The following is a 21141-nucleotide window of genomic DNA, read 5'->3' as shown; positions in this document are numbered from 1 at the left end:
GCTATAGGAGAGATATAGCTATTCCCTTGGCGAAGGACCCGTAGGAATATCGTATGCGGCAGGGAGCATACTCCTTTAGCCAGAGGCGTACGATAGAGGAGGAAACCGCCGACAGGACGTACTAGAGAGTACTATAGCTGGGGATCAAATGTATAGTGTCGCCGCTATAAGGAACTCATAGCTCTAAAAGAGTAGTATAGCCGGCCGGAAAGGACAGACGCGTATGTTGGTCATCCAAGAGGGAGGAAGTATTATGCCTCTTGTAGAGGGCTTAAGGTGTAAACCTTGGAGTCCCGTGGCCTAGTATTGTTATGCTTGGTCCGGTAGAGAGGTTTGGCCTTGCCTCTCTGATTAGATTACCTCTATAAGGCGGATCTTCGCGATTACGCTTAGGTAGTACGTTTGTAGAGTGATAATCTAAGGACTTCAAGGCCACCATGGCTTGTAGGTTGGCTACGGTCGTGGCTAACAGGCCGGAAGGCCACACTCCTATTCGACGGCCAACTTGCCCCGGAAATCAACATTCGAGCTGGAGTGCCACAAGGATCACCACTATCACCAGTCCTCTTTATACTATATAGCCTCGCTATATAAAGTACTAAAGGAAAAGCACCCTCTGGTTAGCTTAGTGGGATTCGCAGATGATACCAACCTCCTAGCCTTTGGAAGGGACCCCTATATTAACTGCCGGCAACTGGAACAAGCCTGGGCTACATGTCTACAGTGGGCTAGATCCTACGGAATGGAATTTAATGGGGCCAAGTCAGAGCTGATCCACTTCAACAAAGGCCGTAAACAGTGGTCTGAACCACTACGACTAGCCAAACCGGGCCACCCTCATGACCATACTATGGTTAAACCAACGGCTTCAGCCCGGTTCTTAGGGGTCTGGCTCGACTGGAGGCTTTCTTGGAAGGCCCACGGAGCCAGCATAGCTACCAAGCTAAGAACCCAAGACTTTGCCCTATCAAGGATAGCAGCCAAGACCTGGGGCCCGGGGCTAATCAGGGCCAGAGAGGTCTATACCAAGTGCATTCGTAGCGCAATAGCCTATGGGGCATCCAGCTTCCACAAGCCTACAACACTCAACGGCCCACTACAAGGCCTAGCCAGGGACCTAGCAAAGGCCCAGAACTGAAGCCTACGCATCATAACCGGAGCCTACAAGGCTACCCCTATACGGAACCTCGAGACGGAAACTTGGATCCCTCCCCTAGACCTCTACCTTAACAAGAGGCTGGCCGACTTCGAAGGCCGGCTCAACGAGCCTACCCTACAGGCCGGGCTAGGCCCAGAGGCCCCGAGACGCCCACCAAAGGAAATCATCCAAGGGGCTTGCAACAGGCTCCAACGAAGGTTCCGGTCGCTACGGCGCCGGCCCTGGAGCCTAGAAAGGCCAACAGATGCCGAAAAGGCCTCGGCTACAGTGGCCGAATGGAATACCCAAGCTAAGGCCTTGGGCCCACCATTGGCTAAGACCCAAGAAGACTGGGCACTATTAAGAGCCTGGGAGGCTAGGTGGAATACCCAAGTCCAGGGACAGCCAACTAGGCTAGCTGACGAAGGCCTATCAACAGTCCTCTTCACGAACCAGAGCCTATAGAAACACCAAGGCCTTACAAAGGCTAAGAGCTCCCTACTAGTACAGGCTCGTATAGGGGCTATAGGCCTACGGGACTTCCTTTTCAAACAAAAGGCCCGTAACCAGCCTACTCCCTATTGCGAATGCGGGGAAGCCAGAGAGACAGTAGAGCATCTTGTGATTTGGTGCTCTATACCACCTATACCAAGAACTTGGCCTAGGCAACTAATACGCACCCACCGGGACCTTAGCCTTGTTTTACAGGGCCTAGGCTACCGGAACCGAAGACTTCTGAAGAAGGTACTGGGTTGGCTGATGAACTCGGGCCGGCTAGGGGAATACAGGCTCGCCCAGAACCTAGATCAAAAACTGGAAGCCAGGGAGCTCGGCTAACCACACCCGTGGCCACGGCTTAGCTGGGCTAGCACCCTACTAGCCGTTGGCCCAAGGCCTTCCCAAGGCCTTTTTCTTTACTTGCAGCAGCGTGTATCACTGGAACCATGTCTTTCCTATTATTTTTGATGAAGGTTTTCACCCGGCCTAAACGGTACGGTTTTTCCTTTGTACATAGCAGTAGAGAGTCCGGCGCGCCTTGTAAATAGCTAGGCATAGCGGAGTAGGAGAATATATATATATATACACGTTCTTTTAGCTCTTCGGCGCTTGCTTAGCGCCTCGTTGGCCTTGCAGAGCGAAGATACCTCTACCTAAAGGAGGGCCACCTAGTACATTATAGCCATTATACCCTTGGTAAGCTGGTCTATAGCAGCCAACATCGAAGTCAGGGAGCTATTTTGATGGTTGTCAATGCGACTCTTGATGAGCGTTGACTGTAAGTTGGCTTCTCGGGGGTTATATAGTATCTGGAAGACCTAAGATTATATAGCGCCTGGCCGTAAGGTTGGGGGTATTAGTATATAAAGCTTGATATCTAGCTTCGAAAGTACTCTCTCTAGATTATATAGTATAAGGCTAGGCTCTATAAAACCGCCCTATATATTCCTCTTGGTAATAGATATAAAGAAGGCTATGCGAAAGATATAAAGGAACTCGAGCTTGTTTATATAGCTGATATATATATATATTAAGTCCTCGATCTGGCGACCATACACCTGCTTCAATAGCCTAAAGCAGCCAACATCAAGTGGCTAGAGGAGGTAGGAGGAATATAGAGGTATATAGAGTATAATAATCTTGTTCTACTAGTAGTAGAGCTTGAACTCGGTTAAGTAGTAGCTTTTATGGCCATTAAAGATCAACAACCGGTATTTACCCTTTATCCGAGATATTATATAATAGCCAAAGTGCTTAATCTAATTAAGGCCTACTCTATTAGTAATCCAGCCATTGTCGGTGGTTATAATACGCTAATCAGCCAGGAGGTTGCACTTAGTATACCAGTTGGCGAGGTAGTATTGTACTGCTAAGATGATAAACGGAGGGATAGCCCAGCCAAGGGTATTAACACCTTGGATTACGGTCGCCCATTCGCAATTGCCAGGCTAGGCTAGCTTCGCCTTGCTACGGCCATCTAAGGTTGTTACTACCATACCTAGGAAGATAATGCCTATTATAAACCTAGTCTTATCGAAGTTATAGATATTATTATCTATGATACTATACTTGGCCTTAATATTCTATATAAGGGTAAACCATTCGCCAATGACCTTTAGATCCTCGTATTTAGCCCTCTGGTAGTTATATCTACGCGTATAATACGTCTAGAGCTCTAGCTAGCATTTGACGAAGTTATACACCTAGAGCTTGCCAACAGGGGGCATATTACGTACGTATAGCAATTGGTTGGCTATATCTTCTATACCACGTAGTATCAGGGGAAAGGCTCGCTTAGATAGCTCAATTATATACTGAACAAGAGCCTTTTCTTCGGAATCGGTAAGCTGGTGTGAGTTGGGCGTAGTATCGCGTCGTCCAGGCTTGCCGTCGCGTCGGTTTCGGATGGTATTGACTATGACGTTATAGATCTTTGCTGCGGCGCAAAGACTAAGTTTTGCGTTCTTTTGAATAGCTTCAAGGGCTAAGATTACCCTAGACTCTCTTGAAGCCGAAGACATCGTTGGGTGTAGAGAACTTTAGTTGTGGTATGGAGAGAAGACGCATCGCAGTCAAAGTGTTCAATTCGCTTATATGTTCATCTCGCTTATAAGATACGTTATCATTACTTGAGATCTCGACAATGAGTTATCCTTAACTCTTCTGCTATTGCTTTCTAGCAAATAATCAGTTATTAATCTGAATTGCCCTAGCGATATACTTATCGAGAGTTATAGATTGGTCTTCCTTATATAGCTTATCCTTTATATCCTCTTTAAGGCTATTATAGAATAGCTATATTAGATCTGCTTTGTTAATACTGGCCTTAAGGGCGTCTTGCTAGAATATAATTATATACGTCGATGCTAACTTGGTCTGCTATAGCTATATAAGTCAATTCTATATATAAGTTGCCTTATCTTAGTCTCTAAATACCTTGGTAAGTGTTACGAGGGCCGTCATTCAAAGCTAGGGTCAAGGCTCTGGTAGTAAACTGACTGCATTGCAAGAATATTGAACTTGCAGGAAGAAAGGAATCCTCGAAGACTGCAAAGTGCGAAGAAGTCTAAATACAGGATGTGGGGCATGTGCCCAGATGTGGAAGGTAGGGCACTAACCAGGTTGACCAATCATGCATGCATGCACTGGAAGCCGGGCACATGACTAAGCAATGGCCTATGCCATGATACGGTGGGTTCCACCGTCACAATAAGCTTGTTTTCGAATTTCTTATAGTTGCTAAACAACTTATATATAAATAGTTACTATTGCTTAGTATTATTCTTAACATAGTCCTTAAGAGTAGGCTCAAAGTACCTAGTGGCTCAGCCTCTAAGTTAATATATTATATACTAGGTCTTAGTATCTTTATTAGAGAAGTGTGACAGTGGAACCCACCGTACCATGGCACAGGCCATTCCTTCGTTAATCCGTAATATAATATAGAGCGGATCGAGAAGAGTAAGGATAAGCTGTTCAATAACGTATATAAGTGGATCCTTCGTACCGCAGAGTATATAGCGTTTATAGACTAGAACGATAGCGGATCCGATCGTCCGCTGTATCGATTGCTCTAGATAAAAGGACACGCTAGTATAGGAAAGACGATGCTTATGATCGGCCTTATTCGCCAACTCTCCTATTAACCAGCCGTCCTGGCGCCAGCACTCTCCTTTTTCTTCTGTCAAGGCATAGATACCGCCCTAAATAACGCCACCACCGTCCTCCGGTCTCTGATCTGGCTGGCATTTCTCGGAGGATCTAAGGACGCAAAAATCATAGATCGTCGTCTATCCGCTATAAGATCTAGCCGGATGTGCTTTCCATAAACGGCAGGTTACTACGGCGGACTCTCTGCATCGTCTCTACCCTCGTTTATAAGCCGTTGGTTATGCGGGGAAGAACGGGGTACAGGTCTCGGCGCTGCGTGCCGTTTGAGAATCCGGGGGTTACATTCGCAAGCCGTTACTGAAGAGGGGTGGCGCATTGCCATCTAATGATGTCTGTGCGAGTTCCGAGTACAACCTCATGGGTCAAAGCAGTATGGCTGTCGGCCGAGGCAAACTGCGTTGTAGTCCATGTGAAAGTCGTTTGAACAGACTTCTCCACCATACTCCTGGCTCGCCCGCACACAGAGTGCCATGCCGACGAGAAAGTAGCACCGCGGCATCGTTGCCGAGTCATTCCTCGAAAACCCGATATCTACGAACGTCACATCATCAGGTTTGCGCATCCCTCCGCGCCATTTCAGATTGCGGCACGTAGATGACATTACCGATGACAACAGTATGTGAAGGTATTGTAACATCCTGCTGGACAAGTTCCAGCACGGGGATGTAGACGGCGAGAAAGGGGTCGGGATCTAGCAAGAGAGGACACCGTTGCTTCGAGAAACTCCTTGATTTGTAGAACAACGATTACGTATGGCCGTTCCCCGCCACTCTTTCACTCCGAAACGTCGTCCCAGTTCAGATTTGCCGAGTCCAGATGTGAGTCGAACCACATAGCATCCTCCTCGACACCATCTGCATCTATACACCAGGCTCCGTCCTCGACTAAGTTCGCCCAATGGCCCAGCAACTCAGCCAACCGAGGCATTCTGCTGGGTCCCCAGGGACATGGACCACTGAACACACCAGCGTTCTGCCGCCCAGACGGACACACCAGTTGCACCAAGTCTCCGTCCCACTCGTCCGCCCAGGAGGTATACAGCCCTGCCCGTCGCCCAACCGTAGCCTTTCCAAATCCGAAGGGCTTGTCGAACGAGTTGATCTCGAGATCAGGCACACGGCTCACATCCGTCGGAACCGTGACTGGTCTTTTGTCGCCGGAGAGGCTGGGAAGAAGTAGGGTAACCCAATCTTCACCTTCCTCCGAAGTCGTGAATATACGCCTGAATGTATCTTCTGCTTCCGTCGCATATGCCTCGCACAGGCTTTCGTTGGTGAAAGTGCCAATGCCCGGCGCTACAAAAGTCCATCCCATAGGTCTTCGTGCACGGCTTAGGAAATGCTTGGCGAACTTGCTGAAGCGTAGGTCTTGCATCGCCCCCATGGCAACGGCTCCCCGCGTTCTCGTTCTGAGTTTTCTCCTTCCGGAGTCCGAATTGACGAGGAGGGCATTTTGGACTCGATCGCGCAGAGCAAGCGCTCCCACTCCGAGATAGCTTCTACGACTTGCAGGTTGGGGAAATAAGCCACCGCCCCCTCGATGGTGGCAGGGATGGGGACCCATTTTTGGACTCTGAGCCCTTCTTCTACACTGGAATCGTAGACGTAGCGGCCGGATTCCCAGCGGGATAATTCCTGTTTAAGGAGGTAGTCGAGGGGTAGACAGTTGTCCGAGGGAAGCATTGCGGGGCCACGCGGGGTGTCAAGCCAGATGCCATAGAGGGTGTAGATATCTACGAAGAGACCGCCGTCCATAGCAGGTAAGGCGTTGGAGGGTCGGCGTTGGGGATAGAGGAGAGATACGGGGAAGCCGCGTCGAAGGCGTGCCTATAGAGGGGCGGGAAGAACCATTCTGGCATAGGCTGGTAGAAGAGGGGCGATAGAGCGGTGAAAGTACCACCCGGGAGAGGAACAGTGGTCTTAAGCCGAGAGAGGAGGGTGGCGAGAGGCGAAACCAGATCGAGCGAGGGCGCGTCGTCGTCGTAGTAGCTGGAGGAGTCCAAGGGCGGATTGGCGCGGAAGGATTCGTAGCGTTGAAGAAGGTCGGTTGAGGTCTCTGGTGGCGGCGAGTTTGGGGAGAAGGATTTGGCGAGGAGGGTATTGTGGAGGTCGGCGCAGAGGGTGATGTAGTCGTCAAGAGACATGAGCGCTTGCTCGGGTTCGGGGGAGGCGGACATGATCGCGGAGACTCGGTCTTGCGGGAGGAAATTGTGATAGCGGTTGCTGAGATAGAGCGCTGCGATGAGTACGAAGAGAGCGAGGGCTATTTTGGAGGATTGTTTTATCATGGCTGTGATTTCTCGAGTTTATTAGATTAGCAAGAAGTTCAAACTACCAGGTACTTTGGTGAGTCGGGCCTGTTGAATGCCGGATAGCAGCGTGCCAAGCTGCGCTGACCCATGTTTTCTTTGCGGCAAAGATACAGTTTTTATTTAGCCAGATCTCGCGTGAAATGTCCCACGTTGCACGATTCAGCGGATCCAGTATTTGGACTGTGGGCCCTAGCATTGGGACAGTGGCCAACCGGATTCGGCAAGTCATTGGCCGGGTCCTATCGCCATAAGATGGCCGGGTGGAACGATTCATCGTGGCCAGATGCAACAGATCGCCGCACATAACATTGTTCCCATTCCTATGATTGATATCGAATATCATGGCCCCCCGCTGCACAAGCCAGAATAGCAGTTCCCGGGGCCGCAGTAAGACGGCCCGTCGCCACAATACCCATGCAGGCTACAACAGCTACCAAACTGCGTGCCTAGGCAGGTTTTGTTACCAGCGAAGTTAGGGCCGCAGGAGCCGTCTAAACTGGGGCCACCGTTGTCCGTCTCACACTGTCCACTGTCTGTAGTTTTCCGCGATTAGTATCTCTCCTATCTTGTCTTTGGCCCGCAGTGGCGGAAAAGGGGTTTCGGCCTTTCGGGTAAGGTGGTATAGTACTCACAACAGACCCCAGCTTCACAAAAGTCGCTGCCACTGCCGCACCAGCCGTATATCGAGCAGCAGTTCCCAAACTCACTCCCGCATATCCAGTCGTTATGGTCGGGACCGCATCGTCCATCGGGAGAGTAACCATATGGGCCGCCCTCGCTCGGCACTATAACAGTAATCCGCTCCGCAGTGCTGCTGGCTACTCCCGCAGAACCCGTGCACCGAACAGCATTTCCCGAAGCCTGTGCCGGCACAAATGGTGTTGTCGTTGTCAGGGCCACATTTCCCGTCCGTGCCGGGAGTTGCGGGAGTTACGGGGGCCACGCAGTACGAATACCCCAACCATAGGTTGATGCAATCGCCCTCGATCTGGGGATTGAGGCTGAGAAAGTCGGACAGGGAAATACCTCTGTTTTGGAGGGTAAGCCTACCGATGATGCTTGACTAGCCCAAAAGGGGGGGGGCGGGTGCGGCTAGGTACACAGGTGGAGGACTTACGCTGTAAAGGCCAGGTTCTGGCACGTCTCGCCGGCATCGACTTCATAGTACTTTCCGCAGTTTGTTGTGGTGCCGGGGTGGGTTGGACGAGCCGGTTGGGCTGTGGTGTAATACTTGGCCAACGTGGTGGATGAGGCGTGCACCGGAGGTGGCGGCACGTAAATACCACCTTGGGGCGACGCGCAAATGTACTGGTTTCCACGGATGTCGTCGCAGGGTCCGATGATTCGCGGGTTCCATTCGCCAAACTGCACCACGGTAATGTTGGAACTACCCGTGGACACTTTGCGAGCCAAGGTCTCGCTGTTGCGGAAACAAAGTGTTAGTAGTGTGTCTCCTTTTGATGCGGTTCGGGACCAGGGGCAAAGCCGAGGCGACACGTACCATGTCTCCATCCAACCAATCATCATGATCTGACATGGAGGCGGAATGCAGACTGACTCGGTGAATTGACAGTCCCAATCATTAGTGAGGACTGTGAGGTCACCCGTTGTGACGTTGTACTGCTCCGAGAGCATGTGGCAGGTCACTCCGGGTTCTGAGGGCGGCGTCACCAGGGCACCAGCGCAGGTCGTGAACGCAGCGGGTCCAGACGTGGTCAGCGTGGCTGTTCCGGTGACTGGCGGGACCGCAGTAGACGTCCTCGTGGCGGTAAGTGGCATGTTAGTGCTGCAGTAGGTCTGCAGGTCGGAATGCTGAGCGATCAGGTAGTCCGTCCAGTCTCCGTCGGCAAGACCTGGGTTCAGGAGTCTCCGGTGCAGGATCTGAAGGAAACACTCGCTGCATACCATGGACCGGTCGTAGAGATTGGCTAGCCGCACGTCGCCTGGCTCCACGGCAAACGGGTCAAAGTCCTTGGTAAAACATAGGTCATGGTCGTATTCCACGTGGCCAGTGGCGCACATGTGCTCATCGTTCCGCAGCATGTCACTTCCCACCCACTCCTGGCTGTCGACAAGACACCACCCAGAGGCGCCGCCTGGGATACAAGCCAAGGTGAAGGTGTGGCGATACATCTGAGGCAGTGTGTCCGGCGCGACGAGCCGACCTTCCCACCGAAGCGTTTGGCCTGAGCATGCTGCTTGGACTGACGACACCCACGAGTCGAGGCTGGCCCGGCAGCTCGAAGTGCACCCTTCTGTCAGGTTCTGGGGAATCCACCAGTACTCTTCCTGCTGCATGGTCCGCTCCAAGAACAGATCTGCGCAGGGAAGTGTTTTGTTTCTACGAGCAGCAATAAGATTAGTGAATGTACCTCATCCAGCAATGGAACATGGAATCTACTTACAATGCCGTCATACATGATCGGAAAACTCCTCTTTCGATCGCAAACGCTGCCAGAGGCCGGCAAGGGTATAGCACAAAGGTTGCCTGGCAACTCCAGGACCAGAGCAGCGCGCCGAAAAGGAACCACATAGACAATCGAGACGTCGCAGGGAGTAGTTGCTAGGTGCGAAGGCAGAATATAGTAGTAGTATCCCAGCTGGGATCACTCCTTGGCTAGTTCTAGATAAACATGGTGAAGGGATGCAAGAAGTTCTTTTACGCCTAGAAGGGTGCCGGCTGCTGAACTATGGCCAACGGCCATGGCTTCACGCTCAGCGACTTCTACATCTGTATTCCTGCCGTCAATCACGGCGGCGGGTGTGTCGGGCTATGGCTAGATGTTTATGTCTGTGTAGCAGTATTGCGGAAATCAGGGGCAGAGATAACAAGCTAGGCATGGTGCTGAAGGTACCGGTATAGCAGGAAGAGGGGCAGAGGATTGGGAGACAGGCTCTCCATGTATATAAGGCAACAAGGTCCCTACCGTCTTAGACTCCTCAAGCGAGCAATAAGTCGGACCCCCCCCATTCCGACCACCCCACTTTCCGACCACTTGGCAAATCTTGGTCTACAAACCCACCCATCTTCTTCAACCCCATATATTGCAGTCTATTTAACCTACCACAATACAGGAGACCTCTGATTCTGCACTTTCTGACCCGCTCTCTTCAGCCACCGAGTCATCTATACGGCCGGCCTCAATTTGAGCCTGGTGGATCTGTTCAATCGAAGCGAACATACTGTTTGGATCAAGAACTACCTTCTTCCTCCTTGACGGCCGGGCCGCTTCTAACTGAGCCTTCAGAGCTTCGTTTTCCTGTCGTAGCCGAGCCAATTCAAAGTCCTTCTGATCAAAAGCTTTTTCAACCTTCTTGAACAAAAGCCTGCGGGTAGAGAGGTCTTGTTTCCGGATGGCCAGGTTATTTAGTTGACCACGTAAGTCTGACTTCTTCTGTAGTGTGTTGAGGAATGCGATGGTGGCTACTGTCAAAGCCTGAGAGGCTTGAACAGGTACCGGGGTCTGTATAGAAGCCATTTGTTCATCAACCCCGGCTACGCTGTTTGAATTTTCTAGTAGAAGCCGGCTCATCAGGGGTTTAGCCATATTGACCGGCCATAACCCAGATGCCCTCTATCCCGCCTTGATATTATAGGCTGTAATGGCCTCTTTACGAGCTTCCACGATACATTTGATCATCATCTGCTTGCCTAATACTGTCGATTCGGACCAGGAGGTCAACTTATTGAGGAGCTTCCGGTATATGTGCTTCAAGGGGGAGAACACTGACAAATCTAACGGTTGAAGAACATAGGACGTATAGGGAGGCAAAAAGAGCAATTGGATATTGTTCTTATAGCATGCCCATATAAAGTCGTCAGTTCTATAGCTGTCATGGCCATCTAGTATCAATAGCCGTCTCTGGGAGGGATCTTGTAGCCGGGTCTGGGGGATAAACACCTCTTGAAGCCATTCTAATGCAACCACTCTGTTTATCTAGCCAGTAGCAGTTGAAGCCTACTTCCACTCCTTTAGTTCCTCCTTTTTGACCGGGAACTATTGTTATTGAAGGCTCTTCCCTTTGAAGATGACAGTTGGTGGGAGCGCTACCCCTGTCGCTAAGATACACTCAAGAAAAGAGGTCCAGGCTCGCGAACCAGGAACTCTCTGTTGAACCGCATGCGTTCGTGAGCTTCCAACCACCAAGCCGTTGGTTCCCTGGCCTTCCATAATGCCGAATTCGTCAAAGTTATAGCGGTTAGCTGGTAGGATGTCCTTGATAGCTGGGATATTCAGTCGCGGCCACCAACTGCGGATGACTGAGTCAGTGGCCCCATTGATGCGGACCGAGTCTATCTTACAGGCTCGCTGGGTTCGAAGGACTGGGTTCCTGCGAAGGAACCGGGTCATCCAGCCCTTTCCGACAGTCGTACGGCTGGCTCCTTGTGCCTGTAGAACTCGGCTGGCGAACTCCCTGATCTGGGCATAAGTTGGTGGAACACCGAGGGCAACCTGGGTCAAGACCCATCGGGTAAGATGATCTTCCTGTACCCGGCTAAGGGTCTGTTGCGATTCGGCCGCAGTTGAATGGGTTTGGGAGCCAGAGAGGCGGTCGTGAAGTGTAGTCCTTGGTATGCCGAATTCCCGGCAGATACTTCTCATCGAACGGCCACCCTGGTAGTATTCTGCAATCGCATCTTGTAAGTCCTGTTCAGTATAAGGCATCTTGAACTGACGGAAATATAGTCAAAAATAAGCTTGTTTGGCCTGAAATTGACTGAGTTATGGTAAGTTAAAGTGGTTGGGTTGGAAGAGCGGTGAGAATTTGCTAAGTGGTCGGAAAGTGGGGTGGTCGGAAAGGGGGGGGTCCGACTTACAACCTGTGTGACCCCCTACGTTCAACACTTAGTAGCAAGGCAGGGAATGTCCTCAAGTGTTAACGACGAACAGATGGGGCTAGACTAGGTCGATCCAACACTCCTTGTACTTGGAACCGTCAAATGCCTCCCCGTGGATCAGATCATCAATATAACACTCGCCCAGGAGCTCATAGCCCCGTGTCTCCCCAGAATAGCGGATGACGAACGGCATAGGGGTGCTATTGATCACGGCCACCATGTCCCCCGGCGACGTCGCCAACGGCCCGACTCCTTGCATGCCGGACGAGGTGGTAAACAGGCACCTCCCAACACAAGCCGATGCCATCGCATCTATGAACAGATTCGCGTTCCCTCCCTGAGCCATCTCTTCCAACTCACTTACCGTAACCACTTTGCCAGCTCTTCCGGCCGGGCACACTCCCCAGCGTCACCTTCCCCGCGTGCGCCGAGGAACCACGGATCCAGGACGCGGCGCATGCCGTAGCTGAGAAGACAACGCGCAAAGTGGGCGAGGGGGGCGGCGCGGCTCTCGACGGGTGTGCCGTACCAGCTCTTGCCCGCCGTTAGTGTCATAGCCAGCCTCTCTAAGCTCCACTTGGTGTGCCTGTACTTGATGAGGAGGTTCGTGAGCTCGTGACAGTCTGCAGAGTACGCGTTCGGCTCGTACTCCCACTCTATGAGCCGATGTTTGCCCGTGACACGCTCTATCATGACGCCGCGGACGCTGAGCCGGTCGGGACTGTGGCATGTTTTGTCATGGTCGTCGTCCTTGTCGTTCTTTGGGCGCTTAAACATCGCTGATTTCGTGCAAGGCGACCCAGCGGCAAAGTCCGGATGTTTGTCCAAGGGCGAGAGTGTCTGTGCCTTGGTCAAGTGCCACCGCGGGACCCATGATGGTAGAAGGGACAATGGGTTTAGCTCTGGCGGCGGAACATCCATGATGAAGCCAGGCCGAATGAGATTCTGTCCATGTCCACCCTGTTCGTAAGATGGTCGACCGGCGTACGCAAGGAAGTCCAGGGACGTCCCAAGCTTGAGAAGGGCGAAGGCAATAGTGCGATAGAGGTCCGCGAGGGACCTCGTATAATCGGGCGTAAGTAGCCCTCCGAGGTTGTCCGTCGTCTCTAGCCCGAGGAGCCCGTAGACCTTGTCCCGATCGTCTTGGCATCCAAACTGTATGGTGACGGCTAGGAGCTCGCAAAAGGAGAACCGGAGTGGGTCAAAGTACAGCTGAGACCGCGAGACCCTGTACATAAAGTAGGTGTTCATGACGCCTTCTGGGACCTGGCGAGAACTCTGTCTGAGGCAGCGGTCACCTCGAAATTCAAAGCCATTGGGAGGGATGATGCGATTCCAGTTTGTCCGAATGATGGCGGCGGCAAGGCCAACCCACTGCCATGCTATCTCGCACCGGCCCCAAACTACCGTAGCCCGCCGGGCGCGGGCAACCTCCTGGATGACCCAGAGGCGACTGAACCATCGTTTTCCATATAGACGGAGCACGGCGGTTCACACGTTGCTCCTCGCCGACAGCGCTCCTCCGTCACCAGAGTTCCACGTCTTGTCCGCATTCGATCTATGAACCCGGTATTGGGGGCGGTTATTGGCAATAATTCGACGGCGATCATAGGCTGTCGTAATCGGGTCTTCGGCCCACGTCAAGATAACCGAACAGACACCGGCAAAAGCCTTCTCCGAGGCCATCTGAGAAGCCGGAACCGGGGCTTGTTCCACGTCTTCGTCGGGCCCTAGCCATACTATCACCCTACTTGCACTGTGAAAGATGGTCCCCATCGCCGCGACCTGCTGGCCCCGCTCCTTCTCATCGTTTTGGTTGATGCAGATAGCATCCGCCCAGATGACGCGCGGTGCGTCCTCGCGTCGGAGCCGTGCGAGTGCCATGTGCAAGTTCGCGCCCACCGTGAACTCGACGTCGTTACATAGGATAGAAACCTCGCTCAGGCTGGCTATCGTCTCCGTCTTCCAGGTATAGGACAGGGCCTCGTATGCCCCGCAGTTATCGTTGATGGCGCAGACGTGCAAGCGGCATCGGCTCTGGGTGTCGCCTGTGCCAGCCAGGATCTCGAGGAGGCGGAAATGGCCATCTGGGACTGTCTGGGCGTAAACCGAGCCTAGCGCCGTCTCCTTGGCTGCAACCATGGGCTGGATCGTGGTCCCATCGGGTTGGGCGCAGTCGTGTGTGCCTCCGTCTCGAAGTGGCAATTGCGCAATCGAGGTATCCCTCGACATAAGCTCACCAATGTCTCGATTGGAAGCGGCTGGACCAATATTACCCAATGTTTCATCTATAATGATACCTGTCGGATGAATAACCTGTCAATAATGCCTCATAGCAGAAGGACGCAGCTCGGGATAGGGATCAATTCCATGAGTGTTATAGTTCAGTACCTGAGTAAGAAAGGAAAACGGGACCATTGCCTATAAAGGCGACCGGCTGTTGATACAGCCTGTGCTCTGGCGCGTGGACGAAGGAAGGTGGAGAGGACACTCTATCTTCCGCGTTGATCTCGCCGAATATGATAACTCCGTTGTAAAGCGCCATGGGATCACGATGTGTCTGGACTGGTTCGGATGCTTACGGGTTATCGAACCAGCACTTGGGGTAGGTGCGGGAAGCATAGAGGAGAACATGCATCGGGATCTGCTACTCCTTTCCATGCCGTTTATGAACGGAGTCCTCGGCAGTGTAGTGGGAAAAGCCTTTGCGACCCGTTTTGTCGGCTTATAAGGCTGTCGCTGCTGCTGCCCAACGCACGTTTGGGTAGTACAACAGGTCGGTAACAGCGCAGCATTTACGTGATAGGATGGATCCAACAGTTTTCCTGCCATCATCCCCCATTCCTCAAACTATGGGCAAATTGTGAGACACATGTCATTCAGTGGCCTGTGACCTGTCAGCTGCCCCGATGGCGTCGTGTTGCCCGCCATTGAAAGCCTTGGCCGCTGGAAGTCTTCTAACAGAGCCAACACTTACAAGATGGAGGTCGTTTCCGCCTGCCGTGATCATCAAGAGATCGAGGTTGTTGTCGAGCGTATCGACCGGGATCATAGATGCCTCCTTTTCGGCCGCCGCTGCAAGCGTCGAACAGTTCGACTCGAACTAGAGTTTCTGCAGCAGAGAGGAACTAAGGGCTGAGTTGACCATCTGCGGCAACGTATAGTGGTATCGCGAGCACTTCCACGCCTTGTAAACTTCGCGAGACAGTCTCGGATGCGTTGTCGACTTTCGTCGCCGGTTCAGGACGGCATGGTGAAGGGAGACAAGAAGGCTTATTACGCCCAGAACCTTGACGGCTGCTGGAGCACGGCAGAAGAAGGAAATGCAAGTCCTCCGAATGCAAAAGGAAGTCTTAATTTTCAATACGGAAGTGGACCGGTGGCTTGCACCGTCACAAACACAGTTCGTAAAATGGATTATGTGTAGACCATAGTCATTTGGTTGGCGCTGTTCCCTTATTATGGCAGATTTGTCCATTGCCGGCATTGTAATTTATGGTATCGGTCCACTGCGACTCGCGAGTGAAGAAAGACACAACGGCCTTCGCCAGTCCTTAATATCGAAGCTATCCTAGGCTGTGCGGAGAGAAGGAGAGCGACTGGAATGACGGACGTATACTGTGGACGTTGCGAGACATTGACAAAAGCCCGGGCAGCTAAATTACCATCTAGCTAGGATAATTGGGTGTATCTAGTTTATCGCTAAGGTGAAGTCAAGGCTGCTTCTGTATGAACATGCTGAAGGGATGCAAAAATTCTATTACGTTCAGAACGGTGGCGACTGTAGTGTGTAGGAGTATGATCAAGGTACGTAAATCTAATGGACCTAAGGCTAAGGTACTAGTATCCCATGTGCATTGGACATCCCATTGAACCAGGACAAGTACTACTAATGAGGATACCGCCGATACTGTGGTGTACCCTTGTGGTCCTAGATAGCCTTGCTCCCTAAGCCCAACAACACTCCATGACCTGCCGGAAAGTGCCGTTCTCTAGTCCTCGAGTCAGCGCCACGGAAGAATTTTCCCCGCTGTCATCACAACTCCGAGGACCACAGTGTCCCTCACAGTTGCCACGGCGGTTCGAAGGCTACGCGGTAGATTTTCCAGAACTCAGAAGCAGACGTCCTGACACGCCTGACGGTCCTCAAGTTGAGCTTAGAGATCATGTGATTGGGGACCTCGACCGTAATGATATCAACGCAATTCAGACAAGTCTCAGGTTCGCAATTGAAAAGTTCAGGACGTACGTGAACTTGATGGAAGCATCTCCAGGTCGTTGGGCAGCTTTGGTACTGCTCCCTGGTTGCACAGCGAGGTGCATACAACAGCTTTTCGTCAACAAACGAGGCAAAGCCGAGTTGATTATTGGAGCGCTTAAGAAGTTCTAATCAGTGGTGTTTAGGTACATGTTCGTCACGGACCCGTGGCTCTGGTGGGCGCCACGAAGGGTGTCCGCGTCCGGGATAGGTGAACCCTAACCCGACCATGGCTGCCAAATTCGGGACTCGTCGATCAGCATATTCGTCTACAAGCCCACCAATCGGGTCCATACTGAGATGGACAACAAAGTGGCAACAGTACTACACAATCATATGGAAACGCCCATGATTGGGGCGGCTGTATAACCACTTGAGCACCTTTGGGAGCACTAAGCCGTGAATTACGCCGCCAAGGGGCTTTGAGCGTCCTACCTACACTGATGGCCGGTGATCGCTGGGCAGAGCAGGGCTTTTACCCATCATAATGCCTATAAATACGGTCGGGATAATCGCGAGGTCAGTCTCCATTCTCATCCACCGCTACCAGCACGAATACAGTATCGGCCCTTCCACCTCTTTTTGAAACTCGCCATGAAGCACACGTCCAACACTCTGCCGCTTCTACTCAGCTTGAGCCAGTACTGGCAAGTGGCCAACGCTCTGGATAACGGTATCGGGCTGAAGCCGCACATGGGCTGGAGTAGCTGGGTGAAGCCACCTCTGAGTCCCCCAAATGAGGGTGATTCTTATTGTCCATTTTCCACTCACTGACCTCGTATGGTTGCAGAACGTAGCTCAGTGTGATGCTGCCTCGGCCAAGTACGCTATTGACACGGCCAACAAGTTCATCTCACTAGGTCTGAAGGATCTCGGCTACGAGTGTGGGTTTCCTTTTCAGCTTGTGTCGTTTCCTTTTCCACAATACCCTACGTAGGTGGCGAAATATGAGAAGAAACTGATTGTACGTGTCTCAGATATCAACATTGACGACTGCTGGTCGACCGGCAGCCGAGATGCAGGTGGAAAGCTTGTGCCTGATCCGAAGAAATGGCCCAACGGCATCAAGGCCGTCGCTGACCAGATCCACAACATGGGCCTAAAGTTGGGTCTGTATGGCGACGCCGGGCAAAAGACTTGCGCTGGATACCCTGGAAGCGAAGGCCATGAAGCGTCCGACATCGATCAGCTGGTCAGCTGGGGAGTTGACTTTTGGTATGTCATTGCCGGTTATCGTGTCGTGTTCTATGATTTCCGATCCCTCCTCTCTCTTGATCCTGGAACTAAGACTCTCGTGGTCAGGAAATACGACAATTGCTATACCCCATGCAATCAAAACCCGCGTCCACAGACCTGTAACAGCCCGGGTGGCAGCACCAAGACGTGGTACGTCAAATCCATGCTAGTTATTCCTTTTGATGCTGCCCTGGTCCAGACACATCGGCTTTGGTCACAGTCTACAGAGACGTCAAGATAACTTTTAATCGAGAATTAAATGACTGACATTGTTCGCAGGTATGCGCCGATGCGCGACAGCATCCTCCGCGTACAGAACACACGCAAGATTCACTTCAACCTGTGCAACTGGGGCCGTGACAAGGTTTGGGAATGGGGAGCCCAGTACGGGCATTCTTGGAGGTGAGCCCTAAACTCCAAGGCAAACCAACCCCCCATCCTCCCAAAAGAAAAAGGAACAACCTCACTAACCCTGGTATCCTCCCAAAAAGGATGAGCGTCGACAACTGGGGCGACTGGGCCAGCGTCGAGCGCATCGGCAGCGCGGCAGCCGGTATCGCGCAGTACAGCGGGCCCGGCGGCTTCAACGACCTCGATATGCTCTACCTCGGGTCGTCGAGGCTCAACACCAATGAGGAGCGCTTGCACTTTGGGCTCTGGGCCATCACCAAGTCGCCGCTCGTGCTGGGTCTCGACCTGAACAAGATCAAGGACTCCACCCTTGCCATCATCCGCAACAAGGGCCTCATCGACATCAACCAGGACTCGCTTGGCCGCGCCGCCACCACCTTCCGCCCGCCGGGCCAGCCCGCGCCCGTGGCTGGCAAGATTTATCCGTACTGGGCTGGTCCGCTTAGTGATGGCGTGGTGATTGGGCTGTGTGCTGGTACGGCGGCGGGCAGGTACTCGGTGAACTTTGCGGGTGTGCCGGACCTGGGCCAGGGCGACTTCCAGTGGAAGGAGATGTACACGGGTCAGACTGGTATGGGAAAGAACGTTTCGTTTGACATCGCGCTGCATGATATGCGCGTGGTGAAGGTAGTCAGGGGTTAAAATCAGGACGTTTAGGAACCCAAAAGAACCTACTGGCTCAGGATTAGCTTTGCACCTCCACGGGGGCTGCCACTCCTGCATCACACTCCGATTAGTGGTATCAGCTAGCATACAACTCAGCCGGCCTACGAGCCCCCGCGACATGGTCCATCTCATACAGCTGTGTGTTCTCGGGTTCTGGTTTTCTGTATGGAGCGCCGTGTGCCCCTGCAAGAGCAGCCCCCTGACTTGCCCCCAACTCCGGCTTAGACCCGAGAGCAAAGTCCGACGACATCCCTCCTCCAGATGCCGTAGGCTGTTGAAACCGTTTGCGCCGAGCCCGGAAGACGAAAAAGAAGGCGGCTGTCAGCAAGAGAACGACAAGCGGGACGGCGACCCCGATGCTAATCTTGGCGGTCGTTGACAACCCTCCAACGTCATAGCTAGTGACGTTTCCCGGGTTGACGGGACTGTTGGTAGGTTGTAGGGAGTGCGATCCTGTCTCGGATGGCGCCTGTGCAGCCCCTCCGGTATATGGACTCCCACCGATCAGGACCAATATCCCCCCATATCCAATCGGCCCATCGTCCGGAACATAGGTGCTTGCGACGGTGGCTATAGTCGGCACACTAGTGCAACCCGATTTGGATCGAATGAATAGCCCGCGAAGACCTGCCCCGGTGTCGCCATCATTGTGCACCCATAACCGATGCCATCCGCACAGGAAAAGCCACTAGAAGTGAAGGGTTAGCGTCGGGCCAAATCGAACTCTACCACGTACAATACAAAGACCAGTATCATCAGTACTACTAGTAGTACGCACCCACCTCGGGCAGCATCCTGTTGCCGTCTCCCCTTCGAACAGTAGGTTCCAGAGATCCATGTTTGTTGATATCCATCCGGGTGTTGTTGTTGGCGCCGGCGACTCTGGTGTACGCGACACGATGCAGGCGGGCAGGTACCCGCGGGACATACACTCCCCGGCGAGTAAACAGGTCGTGTGGTACCGTATCCCTCGGCGCCGTTGAGAGACGCACCAAGGACGCCCGGGAAGCAAGACTCTGCTGCGAAGAAGCTTTGTCGCGTTGTCATTGTCACTACACAACGAGATCCGGGGCGCAGTGCAAAGAAGCCGGGGCGTAGTCCGCTAGAGACCATCTGAAGCACATCGCAACCCCCTTGGGGAGTGAAGGTCGTGGTCAGAGCACCGATATTGACCCTCGGGGTACTAGGCAGGCTGGACGTCGAAGCCATTGGCCGGCCACGTAGCAGATTATACTAGCAGTCGTATTCAGGGTAAACTTTAATGAGAGAGGCTTTGATGGTTTAGGGCTTGAGACGGGAATTCGCGTTCTCGGTGTGTTTTATCCTCCCTTGAAGCCAACGAGAGCTCAGAAGGGTGCAATAGCGGCGGCTGGGGTGTTCGTTCGATGGTGACTTGGCAGTTTTCAGCTGGGACAAACCCAGCCACGACTTATTGGTCCATCGGCCCTCCATGCCACAAACCATCAAGCCACAGCGGTCGATATCACAGGGTAACAGGCTAGCGTGCCTTGGCGGTTGGTGTGATGGCTGAATTCGAAACTTGTTGGATTTACCAAATGGTCAGGAAATTGGGTTCCGGGTCGATGGATTAGGGTGAACCCGGTCATAACTTGAAAGCTCAAAAGCAGTGGTACTACCTAGGTACACAGTACATCTACCTTACGGCACTACCGGCGGTGGTGGAGGAGCAGGGGATGGACGAGGGGGAGGGGAGGGGTGGTGCCGTGGTGGTGGTAGCGCCGTGGCGGCACCGTCTTGGCTCCGTGTCCGCTTCCGAACCTTAAGCCATCTTTGTGATCTAACTGGTAGGTAGGTGCTCGGACTGCGACCAAGGGGACGACCTGTACCGCGCATCAGGCGCGGGTGTCATGACGTCCGTCTCGGTCTCGCTTGCTCAGCAAGATGCAGCTACCGGCCGGGACGCCATGCAACAAGACCCCCCGGTAGGCACTCATAGCTGGCAAGGAGATGCTGCCTACCGTATCTAGCCTACCATGGACGACCTGCGCTCGCACTACTAGGGCAGATTCGATGGGACTGAAGCCTGCGCCGCCGCCGCCCGGCCAAGCTATGGTAGCACCAGGAAAAGTAGACCGACCGCAGAACAAGGTCAAGTTGCTTGGCACCCACGGCTAGCCAGAGTGGACGTGAGAACTACAACCTGGAAGTACTAGGTCCCCGCGGGACTTCGAACCTGATGATCGCTGCACCTCAGTGGCCTACGCGCGGAAGTGGATGTGCCACGGGATCCTGCGTTTCTTGATGGACACTCCTAAGGTATCTTACATGCTTGCTCGTAATTTTTGAAGTTGTTCCAGTTGGTAGAACCAAAGTAAGCAGACAGCTATCAGGCCCATTTGCATTTCTGGGAATGTCAGTAAAACGGCACACCTTCCGTTACGAGGGCAAAAGTTCTAAGTCGACCAACCCCCATTCCACCCACTTTGTAAGTCCAGACCGCTTTTTCAACCCAACCACTTCAACTTACCACAACTCACTCAATCTCTGGCCGAACGGCCTTTTTTTTGGATCGAACTGATTGCCAGTTCAAGATGGCTTACTCAGAGCAAGATATACAAGATGCAGTTGAGCAATACCGTCTTGGGCGCCAG

The 21141-nt window shown here is 52.7% G+C and overlaps 5 protein-coding genes across 5 annotated transcripts; 2 read left to right on the top strand and 3 right to left on the bottom strand.

The window, feature by feature from the left end:
- Positions 1-5629: 5629 nt before the first annotated feature.
- On the bottom strand, positions 5630-6567 carry B0T15DRAFT_374495 (uncharacterized protein; the record flags this gene model as incomplete). Its single annotated transcript, XM_062864219.1, has 3 exons — positions 5630-5890; positions 5933-6161; positions 6197-6567. Coding segments are annotated over 3 exons (861 nt in total), but the record flags the coding sequence as incomplete, so codon positions are not given.
- Positions 6568-7413: 846 nt separating this feature from the next.
- B0T15DRAFT_499665 (uncharacterized protein) lies at positions 7414-9416 on the bottom strand (the record flags this gene model as incomplete). Its single annotated transcript, XM_062867345.1, has 4 exons — positions 7414-7651; positions 7751-8146; positions 8236-8538; positions 8620-9416. The coding sequence occupies 3 exons, from the start codon at positions 9414-9416 to the stop codon at positions 7843-7845; spliced, it is 1404 nt and encodes a 467-aa protein (XP_062723516.1). The 3' UTR covers positions 7414-7651; positions 7751-7842.
- Positions 9417-11980: 2564 nt separating this feature from the next.
- B0T15DRAFT_572049 (heterokaryon incompatibility protein-domain-containing protein) lies at positions 11981-15010 on the bottom strand (the record flags this gene model as incomplete). Its single annotated transcript, XM_062870879.1, has 5 exons — positions 11981-12242; positions 12323-13411; positions 13454-14219; positions 14374-14518; positions 14936-15010. 5 exons carry the CDS (start codon positions 15008-15010, stop codon positions 12017-12019), a joined length of 2301 nt encoding a protein of 766 aa, XP_062723515.1. The 3' UTR covers positions 11981-12016.
- Positions 15011-15747: 737 nt separating this feature from the next.
- B0T15DRAFT_522414 (uncharacterized protein) lies at positions 15748-16397 on the top strand. Its single transcript, XM_062868629.1, has one exon. The coding sequence runs from the start codon at positions 15926-15928 to the stop codon at positions 16346-16348; it is 423 nt and encodes a 140-aa protein (XP_062723514.1). The 5' UTR covers positions 15748-15925; the 3' UTR covers positions 16349-16397.
- Positions 16398-16533: 136 nt separating this feature from the next.
- Positions 16534-18680, top strand: B0T15DRAFT_522408 (glycoside hydrolase family 27 protein). Its single transcript, XM_062868628.1, has 6 exons — positions 16534-16927; positions 17007-17100; positions 17194-17431; positions 17519-17602; positions 17732-17854; positions 17944-18680. Exons 1-6 carry the CDS (start codon positions 16811-16813, stop codon positions 18503-18505), a joined length of 1218 nt encoding a protein of 405 aa, XP_062723513.1. The 5' UTR covers positions 16534-16810; the 3' UTR covers positions 18506-18680.
- Positions 18681-21141: the final 2461 nt, after the last annotated feature.

The sequence above is a fragment of the Chaetomium strumarium genome (assembly GCF_033439665.1).
Source record: "Chaetomium strumarium strain CBS 333.67 chromosome Unknown B0T15scaffold_2, whole genome shotgun sequence".
NCBI lineage: Eukaryota > Fungi > Ascomycota > Sordariomycetes > Sordariales > Chaetomiaceae > Chaetomium > Chaetomium strumarium.
Note: the sequence above shows the minus strand (reverse complement) of the source record. Positions and strands in the feature narration are given on the sequence as shown.

Coding starts and splice junctions, on each gene's coding strand:
- B0T15DRAFT_522414 (XM_062868629.1), top strand. CDS start 15,926: ATGACCTGCCGGAAAGTGCCGTTCTCTAGTCCTCGAGTCAGCGCCACG.
- B0T15DRAFT_522408 (XM_062868628.1), top strand. CDS start 16,811: ATGAAGCACACGTCCAACACTCTGCCGCTTCTACTCAGCTTGAGCCAG. Junction 17,432..17,518: donor AGCTGGGGAGTTGACTTTTG/GTATGTCATTGC, acceptor TCTCGTGGTCAG/GAAATACGACAATTGCTATA. Junction 17,603..17,731: donor GGTGGCAGCACCAAGACGTG/GTACGTCAAATC, acceptor CATTGTTCGCAG/GTATGCGCCGATGCGCGACA.